The 24,001-nt window shown below is 48.6% G+C and overlaps 1 protein-coding gene across 1 annotated transcript in view; it reads left to right on the forward strand.

The window, feature by feature from the left end:
* The window catches only part of LOC144943015 (E3 ubiquitin-protein ligase CBL-like), an 82,281-nt gene extending 65,045 nt beyond the window's left edge, over positions 1 to 17,236 (forward strand). Inside the window, exons 8-17 of the mRNA XM_078870145.1 lie at positions 1,034 to 1,276; positions 1,641 to 1,838; positions 2,199 to 2,906; positions 3,745 to 3,815; positions 5,029 to 5,181; positions 7,626 to 7,723; positions 8,045 to 8,146; positions 8,769 to 8,879; positions 9,482 to 9,553; positions 9,913 to 17,236. Of these exons, the coding sequence (XP_078726271.1) occupies positions 1,034 to 1,276; positions 1,641 to 1,838; positions 2,199 to 2,906; positions 3,745 to 3,815; positions 5,029 to 5,181; positions 7,626 to 7,723; positions 8,045 to 8,146; positions 8,769 to 8,879; positions 9,482 to 9,553; positions 9,913 to 10,220 (2,064 nt within the window). The 3' untranslated portion in view covers positions 10,221 to 17,236. The remainder of the gene's footprint in view (positions 1 to 1,033; positions 1,277 to 1,640; positions 1,839 to 2,198; positions 2,907 to 3,744; positions 3,816 to 5,028; positions 5,182 to 7,625; positions 7,724 to 8,044; positions 8,147 to 8,768; positions 8,880 to 9,481; positions 9,554 to 9,912) is intronic.
* Positions 17,237 to 24,001: the final 6,765 nt, after the last annotated feature.

Below are 24,001 nucleotides of genomic sequence, written 5' to 3' on the forward strand. Positions count from 1 at the left end.
GCATCAAACTGAATAGAAGGAAAAAGTGGATTCCACGTGTGTTCAGGCAATCCTAAAAAGGGAGCTCCACGGTAGCGAGCTGTTGACTACTTCTTTTGGTATACAGGAGGTCGTGGGTTTGATTGCGTTTAAAATGTTTGGCTGCTATAAATTTGCGCATTATGATAAAACACTTCGTTGAGCTTTCATTTGTGGCCAAGTCACCTCTGAAAAAAGAGCTATACAGCTCAGCGTGCCTTACTTGTTGAAAAAAAATACTTTAATAGTTTAGTTGATAGTTTAAGCTAAGAGGGGATGTCTTTGTGATCTTGAATAGCTAAACAGATTTTAGAAGAGACAATGTGAAAAAAACCCAAACATTCTAAAGTGCCCCTCTGCATTTGTATTTCTCTTCCATGTCTCCATCTCTCTCTAAGCTCCATCTCTGTTTCTCTCCATCTGTCTCCATCTGTATTATTGTGTAAGGGGAATAATAGAATAATCTTAGGTTAAACACTTGACAATGCAGAATTTAGGTCTCGGGGACCCCATTTTGCTGGCTGTAGTCACATCTGGGTATCTTTTAGCGCCACTCCGATGGTTTCCACTTTTTTGGGATATGATCCAATTGGCCGGCAGCAGATTGATTGGGAGTTGATTACAATGATGTCATAACAGGCAAAGTGATTTCCTGCATAAATGAGCATTGAGGTGGTGCTCTTTCTGTTTACAGGTCTGAACCAGTGGCAGAATTTTTTTCACATTCCTACAGCTGGTGCGATGAACAACCACTGTTGACTTCACAAAGTGGTACTCTTTTTATCGTCCCCAGAGGAATAAGGGGCCGAGTCAACCCCCAACAACGATTTAAACTCGCAACCTTCCGATGGCAAGCCACCTCTCTTCCGCTGAGCCACCTGGCCGGATGTGTCATAATAATATTCTGTGGTATTGTTCTCGTCAATTTAAACCGAGAGCTTGGTTTAACTGCCCCCCCCCACCCCTTCTGTTGTCGCCAAAGCAATGTGTATTTGCATGTCGCTTTTTTCCATAGGAGTCGGATGGGCAGGGCTGCCCTTTCTGCCGGTGTGAGATCAAGGGCACAGAGCCCATTGTGGTTGACCCCTTTGACCCGCGGGAGTTCGGCCGCCGCTTGGCCGTTGATCAGTTTGACTTCCGAGATGAGTGCCGGCGGTCAGACATGGACATCCTCTCCCCGACCTTTGAACTGGAGGATGACGACGAGAGGCTGGAGGAACCGCCAGTCTTCATCAATCGCTTGGCCTCTGTCAAGAAGGTGATGGCGCTGCTGCATGCCGCCAATTCACTATTCGCGCGTACGGCCACGTTAACCTGAATGCACCCGATCGACCCTTATATGTCGAGACTTGGGGTGAAGAAGGGGGCTCGCTTTGGAGGCTTTTTCAGTATGAATGTATGTATATTGAACTTCTCTCGCACCCTTACGTAGCCAATCACATTACGTACGGTGCCCCCTAAAGACTGAACCTCAGAGGTTTCTCTTGTTACGGTGCCCTCTAAAGGCTGATCCCCAGGGGTCGTCTTTAGAGGGTGAGCGCTCGCGTCGTGTGACGTCTTGGCGTGCGTGCCTACGCTTGACCCGTTCGTCCCCCCCCCCCCCCCACTTCGGCTGTGCGCAGGTGGAGCACCCCGACTCGCCCGTGTCATCTCCGCCCTCATCGCCCAAGATGGGGCAGCGCAGGAAGCTGCCCCCGGACCCAATGATGGGGTTGCACCATGCGGCGGCCCCCCTCCCCCCAGTGCCGCCCCGCCTCGACCTGGTCCAGAAGATGGTGTCGCCCTCGTCGCCAAACCTCAGCCCCAACTCCTCTCCGAAGGTAAGGTATCTGTTGCCGGAGTGCCATACAGCGGAGCTCCGAACACCCGGAGAACAACCTTGCGACACACACGTTTTATTTTGTCGCTATTCAAGGGCTCAAAAGAAGCGTGGGGCAGAGTGGAGAACAGCAGTAGGTTTTTTTCTGCACTGCCCTCCTGCCCACAGTGCCAACTGCACCCTTCTGTCACGCACTATGGTGGGCATCCACCCAAGCGCTAGGCTCATCTGGCTTGAGCTTCCATGGTATTGACGAGAAGGTGGGGGGTGTGCGTATTTGAGGCAATGTGGCCATATCAACTGCAATGATGATTCTATAACCGCACATCAAAATTAACGACTCCTTTCTTTCTCGCCGCAGATGAGCAGGAAACACGAGAAGCCGCTGCCTCCTCCCCCTCACCTGCGCGAGATGGGATCTCACCGGGACCTGCCGCCACCACCCCCAGAGAGACCGCACGGCTCGTCGTCGCGCAAGCCGCTGCCCGTCACCCCCGAGAGCCCCCCACCGCGAGACTACCCCATGCTGCCCATCAACCTGCCCCGCCAAGCCGACCACTTCATGATGCCGCCCACCCGCCCGCTGCCCGTGCCGGGCACCGCAATCGATTCGGGAGCGCCGGCCGACGGTTGGATGGGCCGCGACCTCTCCAGGATGCTTCCCTTGCAGTTCGGAGCGGACTCCGGCCGCGACTTCTCCAGAGCTGCGTCCGGCCCAAGCGCTTCCGAATCGAACCACAGGCACCTGGCCCTCGCGGCCAGCCCGATGGACGCGGCCGGTCAGAACGCCGCGACCGTGAGCCATGTCGACAGTCACGCCGGTTGGGACTTCCAGAGGCACGCGTTGTCGTCCGAAGGTGGTGGCGGAGTGACCATGATGCAGGGCGATTCACGACAGATGCGGCCGGTGCCGGTCCCCGGCCTGTCGGAGCACGCCGCCGCCGTGAACAACCAGCACGTGCTGGCGAGCGATGAGGCGAGGCATGGCCTGGAGCTGCTGCGGCTGCCCACCGCTCACCAGCATGGCTCTGACAGATCGGGGTCCCGCAAACCTACCGAGAAAGCGAAGGTAAAGTTGCTGTTAAAATGTTTGTGGGGGAAAAACTAAAATTACTGCTATCAAGCCCCCCCCTACGTGAGAAGTCGGCAGAGCCCAACCACCGTCCCTTTCTTCTGCCCTGTGGACACCCGGCCTTAGGCTCGTCGTCTACGGATCATATTTACCTCTCCCCCACTGTCGTTTGTGCTCTGCTGTACCGGGCTCTTGCTTGATTAAAATAATAATTATATAAATAAAAACATTCCGCCATGATATTTGGATCACAACCATGAGCATTGACAAAGAAAATGGACCGAGCGCTGGAAAATGCTTAAAAGCATGGAGAGGTGCAAGCTGGGAATTATCCTGAGAGACGGAAGAGGAACGAACAAGTGAATCCGAGCGTGTGGGCACGTTGAGAGACGTCGCCATTGAAAAAGAGCTGTGTATAGCTCATTGGGCTTCACTCGGGGGTGAAGTCAACTTCAGAACTGCTGTATTGACTTAAGAACATGCCAAGTAGGCTTGGGGGGAGGACCTGTTGCTAGAAAAGTGATGGGAGGTCTAAGCTAACGACAGTGGTGCCCAGATGTGTCCACTGTTGAGATGGAGCGATGAACTCTCATGGGAGGGAGCTTACGTGTGCAATGTTGCATTTTGACCAAGAGGGATGTGGATATATAATGATGTTGATGACAGTCTTGTCACTTCAGCAAATTAATATATTTTAAACTCTACAACAAGTCTTATTTTTAAATACGGGATTTTGCTACTTGGCTTCAAAGTAAAATGAGGACTGGCGGTGATTTTAATTTGTTCGACATTAACCTCTCGTAATAGTAATAATAACAGTGTTTGTGCTCTTCAGAATGGAACGCCTAATGGAATGACCGATGGAGACTCGCGACACAATTCCTGGAGACCTCCCTCATCTCCTAAGTAAGCATTTCACTTCCCGTCTATTGATTTCACGCGACCTCATGAAAAAGTGCCGCATAATGCTTGCCGCTGCACCGTCGTGCGGTGAAGCAAGCTCTTGTCTGCCCTCCTAATGACCGCGCTGGCTCTTAAGATGCTTATCTATACGCGCAACAGATGTACCAAAAAATACTCTCCATTATCCCTGTGTAACTTGCCAAGCGATTGCATGAGTTTCTCGGTACTCAATGAGGCCTTGACAAGAAGTTGACGAGACTTCGAGTTTTTTTGAAATGCTTATCAAATGTTCAATGAAGCATCAGTGCGAGTGGTATTTAGCTCGATGGTGCAACGCGGTTGTGAATCTGGCCGTGGTATGTCGAACTAATGGAAGGTTGTTTGCATCATACAAAAAACAATAGCCGCCATTCGCCACTAAGTGGTATTGACGTCACCATGATGTTTGTGCCAGACCAGGTACACTCTAAGGCCACTTGAAGTGTCGAAGGCTCGCTGACAAGAGATCAGAGAATGGACCCAGGTGCTCTGGGTTCACGGAGTAGACTGGCTGTTCCTTCTTACTGTGCCAACTTGCTGTATTTTAGCAGCCTGGCGCTCCACGACTGCCTCCAACTGCCCAGTAGCATCCTTCACGAGCCTCCTCCATAGCTGGAGTAAACAAATGCGAGCTTGCGCGTGGTTGTCCTGTGTTCGTAAGTGGCGCTTCTGCAAATGCCATAGGGTGGCGCTAAATCGATGTTTTGGTTTCTAAGGCAGTGACACTGTCGGTATGGCCACTGCGTCGGTTCTTGTGGGTTGTGCTGTACAGTTCCCATTGTTTCCAGGTTGCCCCGTGTGTGGTTGTTTGGCTCAACGTCCCAACGTTCCTCGCCTGAAAAAGCTTAACTTCCAGTGAAACGTCAGATGTCATGTTGAACAACGCACGGTACAGCCTGAAAACACATCTGGGTTGGGGTTCATGTTTATTTTTTAACATGTGCTGCTGCATATATATCTGCCTTAACATTCTAAACTAAAAACTATTTTAATTTTACCAAGCAAGGCCCACTGAGCAATATAACTCTTTTTCAGAAGCGACCTGGCCACACAAATGATAGCTCAACGAAGTGGCTAATCGCGTGGAAATTTATAGCAGTCAAATTTATCGCAGCCAAATATTAAACGTGAATGCTTGTGTATTCTCTCTCTCTCTCCCCCTCCCCCCCCACTGAAGCCACATCACGTCCGCTAAGAAACCTTTTCCACTGGAGAGACTGGACAGCTCTGACGACGAGGACGATGGGCAGATGCACGCTCACACAGAGATGTCCGCTTCTGGATACATGACCAACAACACTCCAGCCAGTCCACAACAGCATAACAACAGGTGGCTCCTTGCTCCCGATATCCACACGGTTGTCTTCATCAGGACCACCGCCCACGCCACAACGGATAAACATTCTCTTCTCACTTTAGATCTTATAAGTGTCAATCTTAATTTTAGAACTTTCGTGACTGCAGGAATTATTATTTGTTTCTTTCGGTTAAGTCACGTCTAAAGATAAAATAATAAATTAAATTAAATAATAGAATACGACGTTTCGATTGCAACACAAGCAATCATCATCAGGTATAATGAAATAGCGACATAAAATCTAACCAGAAAACTATAGACAGACATATTAGCAGACAGATATCACCAAGATACATAGAGAGAGCAACACAGGTAACAGAGAGAGGTGGTCGTCTCTGTGGGGTGGCCTTAAATAGACAGAGGAGGGCGGACGCAGAGAGAGGGAGGGGGGTTAGAGAAAAAATTAGCATATCAATGAGTGGACAACAAAACGTGGTGCTGCAAGTGCGATGACACGGCAAGCAAGCCTGAAAATCAGGAGAAGGACACACTAAAATTAAATAACCTAGTAAAATATCGAAATGTAATGTAATACAACACAGAGGGTCGGTCAACACACAATTAACGCATAGCCTGGTTGATTACGTATTTCAAAGATTGCTAAGTTAGAATTTAAGTGTGAACATTCCAAAGAGAGGACACAGGCAGAGAGAACAAGTAGTCAGAGAGAGAGAAAAAGAAGATAAGTTTAAAACTTCCCCGTAGAAGTGGTTCAATCTTAATTTTAGAACTTTTGGAATGTTCACACTTAAATTCTAACTTAGCAATCTTTGAAATACGTAATCAACCAGGCTATGCGTTAATTGCGTGTTGACCGACCCTCTGTGTTGTATTACATTACATTTCGATATTTTACTAGGTTATTTAATTTTAGTGTGTCCTTCTCCTGATTTTCAGGCTTGCTTGCCGTGTCATCGCACTTGCAGCACCACGTTTTGTTGTCCACTCATTGATATGCTAATTTTTTCTCTAACCCCCCTCCCTCTCTCTGCGTCCGCCCTCCTCTGTCTATTTAAGGCCACCCCACAGAGACGACCACCTCTCTCTGTTACCTGTGTTGCTCTCTCTATGTATCTTGGTGATATCTGTCTGCTAATATGTCTGTCTATAGTTTTCTGGTTAGATTTTATGTCGCTATTTCATTATACCTGATGATGATTGCTTGTGTTGCAATCGAAACGTCGTATTCTATTATTTAATTTAATTTATTATTTTATCTTTAGACGTGACTTAACCGAAAGAAACAAATAATAATTCCTGCAGTCACGAAAGTTCTAAAATTAAGATTGAACCACTTCTACGGGGAAGTTTTAAACTTATCTTCTTTTTCTCTCTCTCTGACTACTTGTTCTCTCTGCCTGTGTCCTCTCTTTGGAATGTTCACACTTAAATTCTAACTTGGCAATCTTTGAAATACGTAATCAACCAGGCTATGCGTTCATTGTGTGTTGACCGACCCTCTGTGTTGTATTACATTACATTTCGATATTTTACTAGGTTATTTAATTTTAGTGTGTCCTCCTGATTTTCAGGCTTGCTTGCCGTGTCATCGCACTTGCAGCACCACGTTTTGTTGTCCACTCATTGATATGCTAATTTTTTCTCTAACCCCCCTCCCTCTCTCTGCGTCCGCCCTCCTTTGTCTATTTAAGGCCACCCCACAGAGACGACCACCTCTCTCTGTTACCTGTGTTGCTCTCTCTCTATGTATCTTGGTGATATCTGTCTGCTAATATGTCTGTCTATAGTTTTCTGGTTAGATTTTATGTCGCTATTTCATTATACCTGATGATGATTGCTTGTGTTGCAATCGAAACGTCTTATAAGTGTATTTATTGCCATGATTTTTCCCGCACCTATTTTAGCACAGTTGCCTACGTATGGTGCGAAAGAGTCTGCATACATGCCTACATGATGTATAAAATGAGAACATTATTTTTACAATGTATCCATCTGTTGAGAAGTGGACACTTGAGCTAAAGATTTCTCGTCAGATGTTCATATCTGCTGATTGTTCGACGTGTTTGCGCACGACCTTGAGCGCTTTTCCCATCACACGCCAATGAACGAGCGAAAGACACGTGTAGATGACGTGGTGTGACGCCGTGTTTAGAGTTGTTACCGAGTGACTGACCTGCATTGCACGGAATTTAAATGTGTTTCGGTTCTACAGTGGGAAAAACAGCGTGGCACCTCCCTGAACCGTGCCAGAATGCCTCGGCACGGCTTGGACCCGGCTTGGTTGTGCAGTGGGAAAGGGGCGTAGATTTGCACGCGGAAAAGATGCGCTGTTTGCATTCTACTTTCGCGGTTTTATGCCTGAAGGCTTGGCCTCTCTTTACACGGTGTGGCAGTGAAACAGCAGGACAACTCCATACTAGGTTCACGTCTTCATACAACTTACGTTTATGTTCCAGCCTGGACACGGACTTGGAAAATCAGACGTACGATACTGCATACAACATACAAGCAGAGCTAATGGCCTTAAACATGCAACCGGAGCTCAACATTGAAGGTGAGACGAGCAATCTTGATTTTACCTCGAGCGTTTCTTTCAATTCACTACTTTGGTAATTTGTTACCAGTTCTCCAACTTTACAATATTTTTAGTAGAAAGTGTTTCTCTTTAGCTATGTCAGTGATGTAATTTTCTCCGTGTTCAAGCTCCTTAAAGGGGCAATAGAGTTTGTATTCGGCCATGACTGGGAATCAAACGTGGATTGCCACGATGGTAGCGCAGTGCCCTGACCGCTGCTGCATTACTCCACCCGTGCTTTGCTAAGTGTTGTCTGTGTGCGTGCTCATGTCTGTGTGTGCGTGTGTGTGCGTTTTGCAGAAGATGAGTACGATTTCCCAACCCATTCTGTGCCAATCAAGGCTCCCGTGGATTCCCCTCAGCTGGAGCTCGACTCCCGGCTCTCCACAAACCAGGGATCGGGTGGGTTGTTGCAATTATTTGACCCACTGCCACAATGTGTGTATGCAGGAAGGTATTTTGAACTAGGCATAGTGCTGGTGAACACTGAAATGTTGTTTGTGTGTTGTATGTTAATCGTTATGTGAAATGTAATGCACACACAGGTTCGTTTGCTCTCAGAGAAGTGGAGAGGTAGCCAGAATCGCCGTCAACAATTGCCCAAGCTCTGCGGTTCTATTTTGAGATATTTTGCAATCGCTATGAATGAGTTTATTCTACTTGTGGGAATAAACCAGAGTACCCTGAGGATCCACGCATGCGGGGCGGGGTGGCGCGGGGTAGCACGCAATCCTCGTCTAGATATAAAACAGATGGAAATTGATCCACTTTCTGAAATGCAGTATCCTGGCAAGCCATGAGATGGAGACCTCAACGCCCACGGGTAGGGAGTTTGCGAATGTGTCTTTGGCCAGCCAGGTTACAGGCCACGTGCAGCAAACCCACTAGCACTAACATTTTCCTATATAGAAGCCACCTTACAGAAGCCGCGGGCAACACAAAACCGTGCTGTGCGTAGCAATAAATACATAAATACACAGCTTCCCCCACCACTGAGCGCAGTCGATGCGTTTCCGTGCCGCAGACGACGAGTACGATGTGCTGCCGCACCCGGTGCCCGTTGTGCCGATGCGCCGCAACGCCCACGAGGCTTCGCGTGGTCACCGCACCCTGGAGAAGGCGTCTTCGGATGCCGGTACGGGCGGACGGATGCACAGACGTTTGCGAGCACGTTTTTGTGCACATGTATGGACGTGGGGAGCGGTAGTGAAACAGTTGGTGCACCGCTCTACGAACTCTGTTACCCGAGTTCAAGTCCGGTCACGGCCAGCATCAGTGATGGTGATTATCTGAACTGATCCTGGGTCTCCCCTACGTTGACTCAGCCTCAAATGAGTAGCTGATGCTGTGTGCAAACATTGCCACAGGGGAGACAAAGGCAGTCAGGCGTGGTGCTGGCCACCCACTCCCTCGTGTGCCATGCCGGCCTTAATAGGTGCTCACTGACAGCACTTTCCCCAACAGTCTGTTCAAGGCCAGGGGGATCTTTGTCTTATTTAGACAAGTGGATACAGAGAAACTAATGTGGTTCTAACTCATCCTATGTTAATGCAGCAAACATCTAGAATACAATTTCTTCAATGTCCTCAGTTATTCTCGCACTTCAATGCTTAGCTGTTGATTATTTTGATAACTTGACTTACAGTTGTATTCGACACATGTCCTTGTCTGTTTCCGTACCAGTGCAATAATCACCCTCCATCTATTTTGATGTTCCTGCGACTGAATTTATTTCAGGCACCAGAGGCCACAGAAATGTTGAGCGATGTCACTCGGACTACGATATGGTTTCTGGAAGAGAAGCATCAGGTATTTAATCCAGACCTGGGATCTGTTATAATTACAACAGCATTGTTAGCTGAGATTGCAATTAAAATAACTTTGTGAATTGTAGTGCGTTACAAATTGTACAATTACAATCGATCCCAGGTCTGATTTCATATTTGTCCAGCAACCTATTTGTGTGTCGTATAACTTAATATTTTCGAATTGATGTTCACACATCCGACCTTTTCGCCTATTTGCATGTGCCTCGGTCCACAGCGAGCCAGTAATGGAACATTGTCCCATCGCTGCTGCTCTTGTACGTAGAATCGCCTGGACGAGGCTGTTGACGTATGGAATGGCGTGCGTGCCGCTGACGAGCACATCGCTGTTTGCGTGTGTAGATTTGGCCCAGGCTCCGGCCCGCCCACCCAAGCCTCTTCCGCGGAGGGCCAGCGCGGAGCGCAGCATGTCCCAGATCCTGTACGAGTCCCCAACGCAAGACGCTCGGCCCACCAGTCAGCACGGCTGGCTCGACTCGTCGCAGCAGCAAGAGTCGGCGGAGGAAGAACGTGAAACTTTAATATCCCTTTTGATGAGGGAGGGGTACTCCTTTGAAGATGTGCACCGTGCCCTTGTGATTGCCCAGAACAATTTGCAGCTCGCGCGCAGCATCCTGCGGGAGTTTGTGGCTGCCCCTGTCCGGCTGTAGTCCCCCTATAAGCGATGCTAAGTGAGCAGAAAGGTGCATCGCAAAGTGGCATGCAATTTGCCGAAGGAACGGCTACTATTGCCTTGGCTGTAATGGCACGACTTGGCCCATTTGCAGTGCTTTGACGGTCACGTGACTTTTCCCCCTTCACCCCGCGGCCGACGGGAGGAAGAGCCGGCTCGTGGCTGCGCTGTGTGTCATCGGAACGGTGTCGAGTGAGAGCGGCGTTTAGTTTTGGCATAGAGGGCCAAATAAAAAGGTCCTGCCCCGAGCACCGAGACGGCAAGGAGATGCGCCAGCTGTGCCACTGTGAGCCTCGCCTGCGTTGTAAGATTGAGCTCAAACTCCCCGAGGTGGTAGTTACATACCACCGGACACATGGGAGGACAGTAGCATTGGGGGGGTCAGGGGGCCCATGCCGATCAATCGAGCAGCGTCCGTGGTGGGTGGGGCGGTTCATGTGGGCACAGCGCAAGGTTCGCCCCCCCCCCCCCCCGTGCACATTTATCTGTAGCGGTGGTGAAGACATAGCGCAGTGGCCCCTTTCCTGCCTCCATGCACCCATGTCCTTGTGTATCAACAAGTATGCAAAAAGGGGGCCCATCTGCAAAAAAAAATCGACTTGCTGCTCCGTATTTCAATTTCAAAGATATCCATAATTCAGTAAAGCTTCGTCTAATCAAATGAAATGCTTTGGATTAAATTCAACTGCAAAGTATTTGCCAGGTATGCTTTCTTAAACTTCGTTGACAGCATAATGTCATGCAACTTTGTTACTTAAATTGACCTTCGGTGGGACCGAGAGCCACATCTTGACTTTTGCAATGGGTCATGCAAGCAAGCGGCGCGTTGATCGCACGCGCTTCTCCATGTGACGCGACTTCCTCGGGTCCTGCATTGCGTTTTATTTATAAGACAAGACCCGTTTTTGTCTGAACCAAGGTTTCCTCGCAACGGTTTCTTGCAACTGCGGTGCCTCCCCTTGAGTGCCTTTGTAGGCTCCCCACTGCCGAGTCTGACGCCTCCTCCCTCGTGCGCGATCGCTTTTTCCTTCCTGAGTACAGAGTCGCTTCCGTCGTCTTTTTATTGCTACCCGCAAACGGCGGTAGACTCCCCCCTGCCCCCCACAAATGTTCCATTTTGAAATACCGGCCCATTGCTGGGGTTGGACAACGGCCTGGGGGGGGGGGGGTTGAGAGTTTCTTAAATCCCCAACTCGCCTGCCACCAGCCACCCAACAGTATAATAGATATGCGCAGCACCGTAAGTCCGTCAGCAGGGCGTGTGCCCGTGGGGTAAAGTATGGGTGCTCTCACCTCCTTTCAAGATCTCTCGCTGTCGTGGAAGATTAGGCCAAATACCCTCGAGAGGGGAGCTCCCTCTAATGGAGGCCTTTTTGCCACCAGCAGTGGCGTGAGTGGGACGCTGCAAGGCTGCACCACCCAAGCTTTTGTAAAGCTTTTTTTTATACCCAAAATGTTTATTTGGATAACTTTTGCATTCAAAGTTATTGGTTGTATGTACGAGGCTTCGCTGACCGCCAGGTTCTGGGCAGCTTGCACTAACGGAGACTGCATCTGCAAAATTGCTCCGTCTGCTAAGCCTTATCACCAGGGTCTCACCGCTGGCCACAGCACCCCAGCACTTTGATTTCCGCAAAGATATGGGTGGGGTGGGGGGCTGGGGGGCCCTTGGTACAACCATGTCCTTGTAACTTTGTGGGGAGAGTAAGAGTTAATTCATGCAACCTTTTGTAACTAACCTAATGTGAATTTAGATTGGCCTGCTATACATTTTCACTTGATAAGCCACTTCGTTGAGCTATCTTTTGTGGCCAGGTCGCTTCTGAAAAAGAGCTATATAGCTCAGTGGGCCTTGCCTGGTAAAATAACAATAAAAAAAATAGTTTATAATACAAGCAGGTTTGCTTTAAAAATAACAAAACGCCCCGAAATTCAAAACCAGAGTGTTGGCAACCTGCTGGTAGCAGTGCGATTCTGTTGTTTAGCCACCATCCCCTTCTTGAGAGCAGAGAACACGTTGGAAGCGAGGCGTGGGTGGGCATCAACAGCTGTGGCCACGATGGTGTCTCGATTGTTGAGAACGATGAACCAGCTCCTCTCGAGTTCTTTTGGGGCTGTTAACCTCGGGCAGACACACGGAATGCCAATCAGTGCAACGTGGGTTGTAGGAGTGCCCGCGTGTTTGTACCGGGACTAGTCACTTTATTGCACAATAACTGTTTAGTGGTGTCCGCTTTGTGTTGAGGTGCGTGGTGTGGAGACTACCAGCTGGTTCCCGCAGGCGGTTTTCTTGGGTGGATAGAGCGGAGCCGGCGTGCGAGCAAGCGGAGCCTGCTGCTGTCGGGGCTCGCGTACGCGGGGGCTGTGTGGGCGACGGGGACAGGTGGCACGGTGACGGCAGGAGGGGGATTCTCTCTGAATGGAGTTCTGCTCTGAATCGTGTTTCTATGGCACAATGTAGACGATGGTAGAAAGTACACGAAAGTCAGTTTTAAAAAAAATACACTTTGAAAACCAAATCAGGTTTTTATGACGTAAAATATTTGCATTAACTGGTCTTTTTAAAAGGTTTTTAGCTTTCCACGCATTTAAGTGCATTAAACAGTGGCAGGACTTTTGTCTGCTGGGCTGCAAACTGGCAGGATAATGAAATCGGTGATTTCAGTTGTTCATTCTCGCTTGCACGAGTTTACTTATTCCTTATGCCCTAACATTTGCCTTCCTCTTGGTTAACCGTGCTTTAGTCTGCATCACCACTCCTTAATGTGAATATATAAGGGAACAAATCTTATTTCCTATCTCAACCGATGTCAGAGATGACTGGTGTAATCTTAATCACGTTCGCAGGGAAGTGTTAATTTCCGACAACACTCGTGCTCTCGTCAGCTTTTAAGTGTTTTTTTCACGACTGCTATACATCGATGTTTGGTCTGGCGTCACCTTCCGATGATGTTAATGCCTTTTTTATATTGCAAAAAAAAAACACAGTTTCTAAGGACGATGGAAGCAGCGACGTCCGAAACCAAGTTAATAAAACAAATGTTCACTCCATCTTGTGCATCGGCGCAGACATATCCCCTCGTTGTGATGGTCACGTGGCCGGCGCGTGTGACCAGGTGATATCGATAGTTCGACGCGTCTGTCGAAGTTGCCTTTCTGTTGCAAAATCCAAATGCATTGGGGGGTGGCCCTCGCTGCCGAACGGCGGAAGTACTCGCCATAGACGTTTGCCTGTGCCGGCTGCGTGATTCCTGGCCCCCTCCTCCTTGGCACGCGGGTTCTCTCTGCCACGCTTTGGAAGTGTATCTTGTAAAAATTACTTTAGAATTACGTTAAGTCCTGTTTCACGTAATGGCTTAAAAGTTTGTATATTTATGTTTAGTACTATCCTCGTGATTTAGGGATGGTATTTTTTATTATTAATTTACACAGCTTGTTTGATTATTTAAAATATACTTGTAAATTATATGTTGGAATAATTGTAAATGTTGGACCTGTTGACAAATTGTTTTATGCTATACAGAGCATCGTTGAATGTTTTCTGTTGAATAAGGTTTTCCATATTTTTTTAGGCTTGAATCGGGGGTATATTGGGGTACATAGTTATTTGCTTAACGAATAAGTCTGGTTAATTCACAAATATTCCCAGCTAATTAACTCACTTTCAACAGGATTATCAGCTCAGGGCCAATTATCACCTGGATTTGTGGGGGGGAAAGGAAAAATATTATTGTAATTTTATAATGGAAATAACTTTTTAAACAAACAATTGGGAAACTATCTTTTAACTGTCACTTCTGCTCATTATCGTTCTTAAGTCCATGCAACATGCTCATTTGTGTGTGTGGTAGCCTGCATTATCTTGGCCTGTAGAAGTACCAGCAGAAAATCTCTACAATTCTCTTACATTTCTAAATCAACCCGATAATTAATCCTTACACTTAATTCCAGATTTTAAATCTGTACAACCGATGTACATATTGCACTGACTACCTTCTAAAGCAGGTTTTTCAGAAGGGCAGAAGATGAACCCTTGGCCATTTCCCCTCCATGTGAAGAGTTCGCACAAAATGAAGTTCCAGCTTCTCGGATCTTTCTTAACTACTCAGATTTCATAGTGGAGATGTACGTGCAGGGTACCTGTATTTCGTTAAGTTACTCGACAAGATGTTGCCATGGGGGGAATGTGGCAAGGCCCAAACGTTGTTTTCTTTCTGCAGCGCTGGGATGTCAATGAGGGCCCATCTGCATTGTGCCCTCCGTATTGATCAGAGGCCCAACACTTGGGTCTCAATCCACTCCTCTACTTCGGCTGCCTATGTCTAACCAAGGCCAGAGGGCGCATTTATCCATATGTCCTTTCTCTTGCCCACACAGCCCTTTCGTGATGGCCAGAAACATATCTTTATTTGAGATTTGATACCGGTGTGTCTGCATGACGGTGGCGTAATCAAAACGTGCTAACCAGGCTGCTGATCGTGTATTGCCAGATTGTACACCATTGACAGCACGTGTGGGGTACGGTCTGGACATGTCCAGACCTGGTGATTCTTTTACATTCTGCCATAATCACGATTACCTTCCCCATTCTCCCAATCTTGGGATGTTCCTCAATCGGCCACTGTCCTGTTCTACCCCCCCCCCCCCTCGTGTTCTTGAATTTCTCTCTCAGGGTGTTTTGCTTAAAATATTCCATGATATAAAAAAGACAATTGTGATTGATACGAGCAGTACAGTATTTAAATAATGGATGTTTCATTTGTCATTCCGTAAGACTTGCGTCAGGTGACCGGATTGATGTATTTGATTTAGGATGAGAATGTGTAGCTCATTCCGAGTTGTCGCCTGGACTCGCCAAAAAATAAATCCAAGGTGGGTTTATTTCTACGTATGAGCATGACATTATTTAAAGGCGTTGCTGCTTTCAGTAATTGTGCAGCACGGAGATGAATCCGCAAGATCTCGACTGCTTTTTCCTTTCCGTCGCACATTGTATTCCAGGATGTGGTTTGTGTTTTTGTTATGATATGATGTGCACCACTCAAAGCACAGATTTATTGTAAGAGATTGAGCCTTGACAATAGAGTTTACAGAGGTGTTCTTTTTGAAGTTTATATTGCCAGACAGTGTGAGAAAAATGTATATAAAGTGGTAATGTTTAGTACTACACTGTGAATGGTACTAATGCAAGTACTGTATGCGTCAGGAAATCCGCATTAACCTTTTTGTACAATTTATTTGTAAACTTTGCATCGCGATAATTGTCCCCGTGTCACTGGAGAGGACTTTTTGTCCACTTTACATACAAAATTAATCCCAAAAAATCCATATGATTTTACAGTTGCACTCACAACATTTAACCTCTTGTTTTTATTTTTTAAATGGCTTGTCTGTCTTTTCTGTACAAAAAAAATGTTTGGCAAGGATTAAGTCTAGTTCAGTCATGGATAAGTCCGCTTTTTAATATCACGAGAAACAGATGTCGGTTTGTGTAAAAGGGACTTGCATCCAGGTTATTGGTGGATTTTACATTTGACAAACTCATACAATTGCGATCATGGATGTGTTGTGGTTGGATGTGTTACGTGGAGATAACCACTCGTGACGTGGTCCCATGCCCTTTGCCTAGAGGACCTCTGCTGAACTGCAGCGGGAGAAAGTGGAACCGATTGGAAGCGTGGCGGATCGCGGTTTTGTTCTGGGTGGGTCCCACTGGCGGTGAATGTTAACCTGACCGCGAAAACAATAGACCCCTTGACTTAGCTGATGCCAAATTCATACTGTGAAGGATTGTTAAAAGTCCGAAATTGAGTTTTAAACAAGTCCCCGGTAATGAAATCGGCCAAAAAGTTTTGCGTAATTTGATATTTTTTTGTTATTCCTAGCCAAGTGCCTTGTACACAACAACGAGCCTCGGGCGGGGGGGGCTGTCTTTCCCCTCGAGCCGCATGGTTCAATGCCGCGGCATTTCCATCGGTGTCCGGGCCGCCCCACCACGTGCATCGTCTTCACGCATTCCTCGGCCATAGAAACATCGGACCGGTGATTTCGGTTGCTCTTCTCACTGCTTCGGAGTGGATTGGGGGATGCGCATTTGCTTGTGAGCCTTACACACTCGTAGCTTGTTTCGTGGCTAATTACAACAAAACACCCTCCATTCTAAATGTTTCCATTGAGGAACAAAAGGTAGTTCTTGGTGATAAGTATAATGAATTATTGATTACTCGTTAAGTTGTACGACTGCCGTTTGATCGGGGGAAAAGTAAACTTTTGAAATGTGCGAATGTACGTAGTATTCTGTAAAAAAAATTAAGACTGACTTTGAAATGATTAACATTCTTTTTTTACAATGCTATATTTTCAGCAGAGGGAGCCGCTGCAGCAAAAATTTAAATCGTGCCGTGTTTGAGGCTCGCGCAGCGCCTCTGCTCCCCTCTTACACCAACCAGTGCAACCACGCTGGCCGGCGTGGTTGGTGAACTATGGTCAAATAACCCCCCCCCCCCCACGAGCCGCACGGCACGGCGGAGGCCCTCGTCCAGCAGTGGACCGACAAAGGGCCGCGCCGTCGCTGCTCGCAGCAGCTGCCGTGTATTAACACGTCGTCGTGTTCGGATTGTGCTGACATGTCTTACGGTTTAACCTGGAACAAATCTGCGCGAATTGTTTCATTTGCTTGTGGTGGTGGGGGGGGCAGGTTGTGTCTGGCAAAGACGGCAGAATATTCATGAATCCAGGTGGGACCTAGATCGCAGGGAGCCGCGTGAACCACTGCTCGCGTGGAAAGCCATCTCGGGCACGTGTGGGGCCCGTGTTCGTGGCCAGTAAGAGTAGAAGCTTGATTACAGTGCCTAACCACTGGCCAGCCCTGCCCTGTGCAATTTACTCTTTTATCCACTTTGTCTTAACAAAACAAAAAAACTGTATTGGTGATGAAAAAATAGCTCAAATAATAACTGTTGTAAAATATTTTTGTTAAAATAAAACCATATATCTGGCAAAATCTCGTGTGGTGTCCGTGCATTGGATTCCGATTGCCGAACGAATACGTTGCAAGGGCGCACTCATTACACACACAATGCTTGTCACACATGAACCACAATACGTTGCTGATCTCGTCAAGGTGCATAAACCATCCTCACAAATTCTGGTCATCCTCACAGCGGCTTTTGGCGAACCATCGAACAAAGACGATCACCGCATCGCACACTTTCACATGTGCTTCTGAGGCTGGTACGCGCTTCCCATATTAAGAAGCCACTGGCACTATATGCACTTTTAAACCATCGAGATTGAAAACGCATTTCTTTTGTGTTTTTTCTTGTTGTCCTTCCCCGCCCCTCCAATTAGCACGTTTGGCTACGTACGATGGAAAAGAAGTTCAACATGCAGTAACATCTACAAATAATAGACAGCTCGAGGAGTAAGCTGCAGAGGTTGGGTTTCCACCCGTCTCTTTTTTGCAGGATTGTCCTCGAGTTGAGCGCTGTAGCTGTCCTGTGAAATGGAATAGTCTGGGTTTTAAACGTGCATTTAATAATAATTGTACACGGCTCTAGACAATGTATTTACGTGTAGTTTCCTATCGTGAAATGTTATTCCCGTGATATATCCCGGTTTATTTGTATCTCTGGAGTTGGCAACCTTCGTCGGTAGAGGCTGTGGCAGCACGCGGAGATTGGGCGCCGTCGGCGAGCGCGCTCGGCGTGGACGGACGCGGAACGGAGGAGCGGATCGGCCACGTGGAATGCTGCTGCCCTGGTGCCGTAGCACGCCACGAGATGGACTCGCAATGCAGAAGCCATCGGTTCGCGATCTCCCGGCACGCCAAGTGAAACAATAGGGGCGAGTTCATTACATCTCCCCCGCCTATAATCCACACGGCAGTGTAAATAAATGGGTTCAAGGGGAGTTTGGTCGATTGGCGGGTCGTGTTTTGGTTGCGGGGAGGGGGGTAAGTCTTGGTCCTCTCCATCGTTTCTAAGACACGTGGCCAGCGCCGGACGGTTCTCATGGGGGGGGGGGGGGGGGCTAAGGACAGCGCCCTCGAGTGGAGGCTGCTAGGCCTCGGGCAAGGTAAGGTAATTTACCCTTTTTACCGGGTAAAAAGGTAAAGGGTAAAGGTGTCGACATGCCAAGGGGTAATGGTAAAGGGTAGGGTAAAGGTAGGCTCGTTGCTTTTTACTTTACCTGCTAAAGGGTTAAATATTCTGACGGACGAAAGACGCGTTCAAAATTAATGTGCAGTGACGCATAACTTTTTTTTTACTATTTTCATTTTAACCAGGCGAGGCCCACTGAGCTATCGCGCTGTTTTTTTCAGAAGCGACCTGGGCCACTTGATCGCTTCACTGAAAAAAACTCCCCCTGCAGCACACACAGAGACAGCAACCATCTTCACTATCGCCTCCTGCTTCCGTTCCTCGCTTAACCCCCCCCCCATCTCTTCTTCCCTCGCCTTCCTGCTACTCCTTGCCTCGCTCCCCAGCTATGAGCAGGTCCAGCCCAACCCCTATCGCCACCCCAACCCTTATCACCACCACTCCCCCAACCCCTATCACCACCACTACCCCTATCACCACCACTACCCCAACCCCTATCACCACCACTACCCCAACCCCGATCACCACCACTCCCCCGATCACCACCACTCCCCCTATCACCACCACTACCCCAACCCCTATCACCACCACTCCCCCGATCACCACCACTACCTCGATCGCCACCACTACCCCGATCGCCACCACTACCCCGATCGCCACCACTACCCCGATCGCCACCACTACCCCTATCGCCACCACTACCCCGATCGCCACCACTCTCCCTATCACCACCACTACCCCAACCCCTATCGCCACCCCAACTCCTATCACCACTACCCCTATCACTACCCCAACCGCTATCACCACCACTAGCCCTATCACTACCCCAACCCTTATCACTACCCCAACCCCTATCACTACCCCAACCCCTATCACTACCCCTATCACTGCCCCGATCACTACCCATATCCCCCTTCACTACCCATCCTTAACCACTCCCGCCCGTTCTTCTGTCACCATAACTACACCACCATTTTATAACCACAATATTTATCTCCACCATTATCACATGTACTATACAATTGTATCATTGTTGTAAAGCGCCTTGGAATGAGGCGCTATATACATCTTTCTCAGGTAAGATTCATTTCTGATAAACAACTCCGTTGGCTCATAATATGTATGCCTTGTTGAGCGGTGGTGGCTGTGCACGCCTCCAATCCATCACCTGTGAACGCGAGGGTTGGTGGATCACGCATGTGTTTACGGAACTCAACACCCGTGAGCGGCGAGCTGCCGTCAGCTCGCCAGGAGATGGCAGTACAGCAACTATATTCATCTCCATCTATGAAAATAATAGGTTTTACCCTTTCCGATAATGAAAACGGGTGTTAAGATGTTCAAACACCAAACAGAAACCTTTTGCAAGAATCAAGTTACTGCATTCACCACACGCAGTGCTTGCGTGCTGCTCGCGTGCTGCCACGACCGCGGAGCGACTCCACAAGCGCCGCGACTCCCCCTGGCCCCCCACCCTGAGCACACACACATGCAGCACACACACACACATGCAGCACGCAGCACACGCAGCACACACACACGCAGCACACACACGCAGCACACACACACATGCAGCACACGCAGCACACACACACGCAGCACACACACACGCAGCACACACACACACGCAGCACACACACGCAGCGCACACACGCAGCACACACACGTAGCGCACACGCAGCGCACACACGCAGCACACCCACGCAGCACACGCAGCGCGCACACGCAGCGCGCACACGCAAACACGCAGCACACACACGCAGCACACGCGCACACGCAGCACACGCAGCACACGCACACACGCAGCACACGCACACACGCAGCGCACACGCGCAGAGCACACGCAGCACACGCAGCACACACACACAGTACACATATGCAGGACACGCACACACGCAGCACACACACACGCAGCGCACACACGGAGTGTCCCGGCGGGGGATCGCCTAGCACAGGGGTCGGCAACCTGCGGCTCCGGAGCCGCATGCGGCTCTTTTGAACCTTGACCGCGGCTCCGGGGCGGATGCTAGCGAGGGGAGGAGGCGCACTGTGACACCTGCTCTGGCGTTGCCGCTGCTGACAGGTCGCCGCTCCGCTCCACACTGCCCGCCCGGTGACAGGCAATAACGTTGCCGTTGCTTTGTCACATGTTTGGAAGAAGTAAAAACCTTCCTGGGCAGCAAAGAGCTCACCTTTGCTGAGCTGGAACAGCCAGAGTGGCTGGAAAAATTACATTTTATGGTAGACATGACAGCACATCTAAACACGCTAAATACAACCCTTCAGGGGAAAGGAGGCACAGCCCTGCACATGCTGGAGGAGGTTTTGGCATTCGAGCGCAAGTTGACAGTGTTTGTCAAAGATTTACAGAGAGGTACACTGTCTCACTTTCCCTCTTTGAGAGAGTTCAAACAAAGTCATGATACGATAAATTTGGAATATTTCAAGTCTGCAATCACCACAATGCAAAGTTCGTTTGGGAAACGATTCTGTGAGTTCAGAGAGGAAAAAACGACATTATCCTTCCCTGTCACTCCCCTGGCGATCGATCCATCCCTATTGAATATGACTGCATTTGCAGGTGTAAGTCAACCTGATCTTGAGATGGAACTGGCCGATATAGCCGACAAAGATATATGGGTGTCCAAGTTCAAATGCTTGACCGCTACTCTTGAGGATGTTGCCCGTCAGAAGGCCATTCTGGCTCAGAATCATAAATGGAGTGATATTGAAAACCTTCCCAAACAGGACAAACTTGTATTCGAAACATGGAATGCCATCCCCAACACTTATATAAACATGAAAAAGTATGCATTTGGAGTCCTGTCGATCTTCGGCTCCACATATGTATGTGAGCAGGTCTTCTCCAACATGAACTATATTAAAAACAAACATCGATCACGCCTCACAGATGACAGCTTGCAAGCCTGTGTGAAAATGAAGGTGACGTCTTACAGCCCTGATGTGCAGACACTGTGCACTGAGGTTCAGGAGCAAAAATCCCATTAACCAGGTAATTTAGCTATTAATTTGCAAAAATATATTTTACATTGTTAAGTGAAAAAGTCCTATTTTTATTCAGATTGACAGCTGACTGCACGATCCTATATATATAGCAATAAGGTAAGAAACAATATATGCAGTATTATATTTGTTTTAAATGTTGCAATGGTTTTGCGGCTCCCAGTTTATTTTTTCCTTCGGAAACGGGTCCAAGTGGCTCTTTATGTCTTAAAGGTTGCAGACCCCTGGCCTAGCACAACGGGTTTTCATCCGAAGGGCCCCTCGGAGGGAAGTTCCGCGGTTTCCCGGTGCCAGGAGATTGGCCGACCCTCACAGGACAGGTCACATTGCGTTGTCCCTAAATTAGCTTAAAATTGTATGGGTGCACAAATGTTCACCCGGCAAGCCACAATGAGTCATGCACGACATCGGGGAAGGGGGCTGTGGTGAAATATTAAGTGAGCAGAGCAGACGACGAGGTCAAGGGATCGCAGCACCACACACCGAATGCACACGAGCTGGGTGCGTAGACGCCAGCCGGACGCCCTTCCAGATTAAACGGGTTGAGTCAGGAATTCATGAGTACAGGTGCACAGACAAATAGGTTGCACAGAGAATAGAAGCCGGGTCCCGAGAGGGACCAGGGTTGTTCATCCCGGGAAAGAACCCCTTCGTCTACGATCTCTGTTCAACGAGTCTTCCAGAACGTGGACCCGGGCAGATGTTGTGGTCCCGGGTCTGTAGTAGCAGTTACGTGGTAATTAGTGAAGTAACTAGTGTAGTAACTAGTGTAGCTAGCCGGGTGGTCACCACCTTAGGTTGTTATTCTGTTAAGGGGAAGTTACCCCGTGTGTTGGAACTGAATAAATGTGTTGCCTCCGAAGTCTACGCCTGCGACTCGGTTGAACCCATTACACGTGCCTTGTCTTTGAAACTGATTGTCCTACACCAGAGGCAGCCTTCCATATGGCCTTGTCTCACCAGTGTCAGACCACAGAACGCCAAAAGACGAACAGTAACAAAGACAGTGCAACTATCAGCATTTATAGCTTGGGATGAGCAGCAACATCGTAACACCTGTTTTATTCTCAGAAAGGGAAAAACGTATTCTTATTTTTCATACATTTGTAATAAAGGACTCTTAGGCGATGTTGGTCTCCGTCTGTCCTTTATTGGGTTCTTGTCTCGCACCCCGCGTCGCGTGCCCTCCGCACGCCGTTCGAGTCCTCCGCTCTCTCTGCAGCCACACCGCTGCCCGTGTGCCCCGCACACTCTGCAGCCACCCCGCTGCTCCGTGTGACTCCGCACACTCTGCAGCCACCCCGCTGCTCCGTGTGCCCCGCACACTCTGCAGCCACCCCGCTTCTCCGTGTGCCCCGCACACTCTGCAGCCACTCCGCTGCTCCACGTGCACCGCTGGCCGACGGTGCCGTGACTCCGACCACGTGGCAATTCGTGCCACCCCTCCACCAGCACCCCGCGTGGCTTCTATCTTTACTCTCTCTCGACTCCCGATCCCCTTCCGGTTCTCACCCTATATCCTCCTCCTCACGTGACCCTGACTCCTCCTCACGTGACCCTGACTCCGCCAGCCCGCGTGAGTGGTGCGGAGGCAGCGCCCACCCTGTCCTTGCTCGCATTACACATTGATACTGGCAAAAAGGTCCCATGATACAATCTCCGTATGTTTGCATCTGAATATGGAGTGAGCGCGATCCCCTCTTCCCACCTCAACGCGTGAGTGAACTCCGAGTGGGGAAAAAAACACACGCAATATATATTTTCTAAACCGCTAAAAGTCACCAATAACTAAACCAGTGGTTCTTAACCTGGGTTCGATCGAACCCCAGGGGTTCGGTGAGTCAGTCTCAGGGGTTCGGCGGAGGTTAAGATACACACCTGACTCATATGATTCGTGATGACACGTCCAGCTTGGCCATCATTGGCTGCAAGTGATCACGCTACATCGCTTGGCCTATCTGTGCTGCAGGGAATTTGGTGCGCTCGGTAGTCGACTTGTGACTGTCGTGATGGTACGTCGTGTGATTTCTTTCTTAATATTTTAATCCCTTCATACTAACTATGTCGAGCAAAAAAAGAAAGTGGTTGGACGAATATGTACAATATGTATTCACATGTATAACGGAACGTGATGGGAGTCAGCGTCCTAACTGCATGATTTGCAATGCCAAGTTGAGCAATTCTAGTCTAGCACCGGCAAACCTAAGGGAACACTTCCTTAAGCTGCATGGAGATGAGGAATACAAGAACACAACGCTCGCTGAATTCAAGGTGAAGAGAGCCAGATTCTATGAAAAGGCTACTCTGCCTGTTTTCGGCTTTGTACCCATCAACAAACCGATCCTCACAGCATCGTACGAAGTTGCTTACCTGATCGCAAAGCAGGGCAAACCACACACCATTGGTGAAACACTCGTAAAACCAGCTGTGTTGAAGATGGCGAATATCATGCTGGGAAAAGCGGCTGAAGTTAAGTTATCCCAAATTCCTCTTTCAAATGACACCATCAGCGACAGAATAGAGGACATGAGCAAATACATCAAGTAGTTGCAGATCTGATTTCAAGCCCGGCAAAATTCAACTCGACGAGACCACAGACGTTTTCAATCTAAACCAGCTTGCTGTATTCGTG

The sequence above is a fragment of the Lampetra fluviatilis genome, chromosome 29, assembly GCF_964198595.1.
Source record: "Lampetra fluviatilis chromosome 29, kcLamFluv1.1, whole genome shotgun sequence".
NCBI lineage: Eukaryota > Metazoa > Chordata > Hyperoartia > Petromyzontiformes > Petromyzontidae > Lampetra > Lampetra fluviatilis.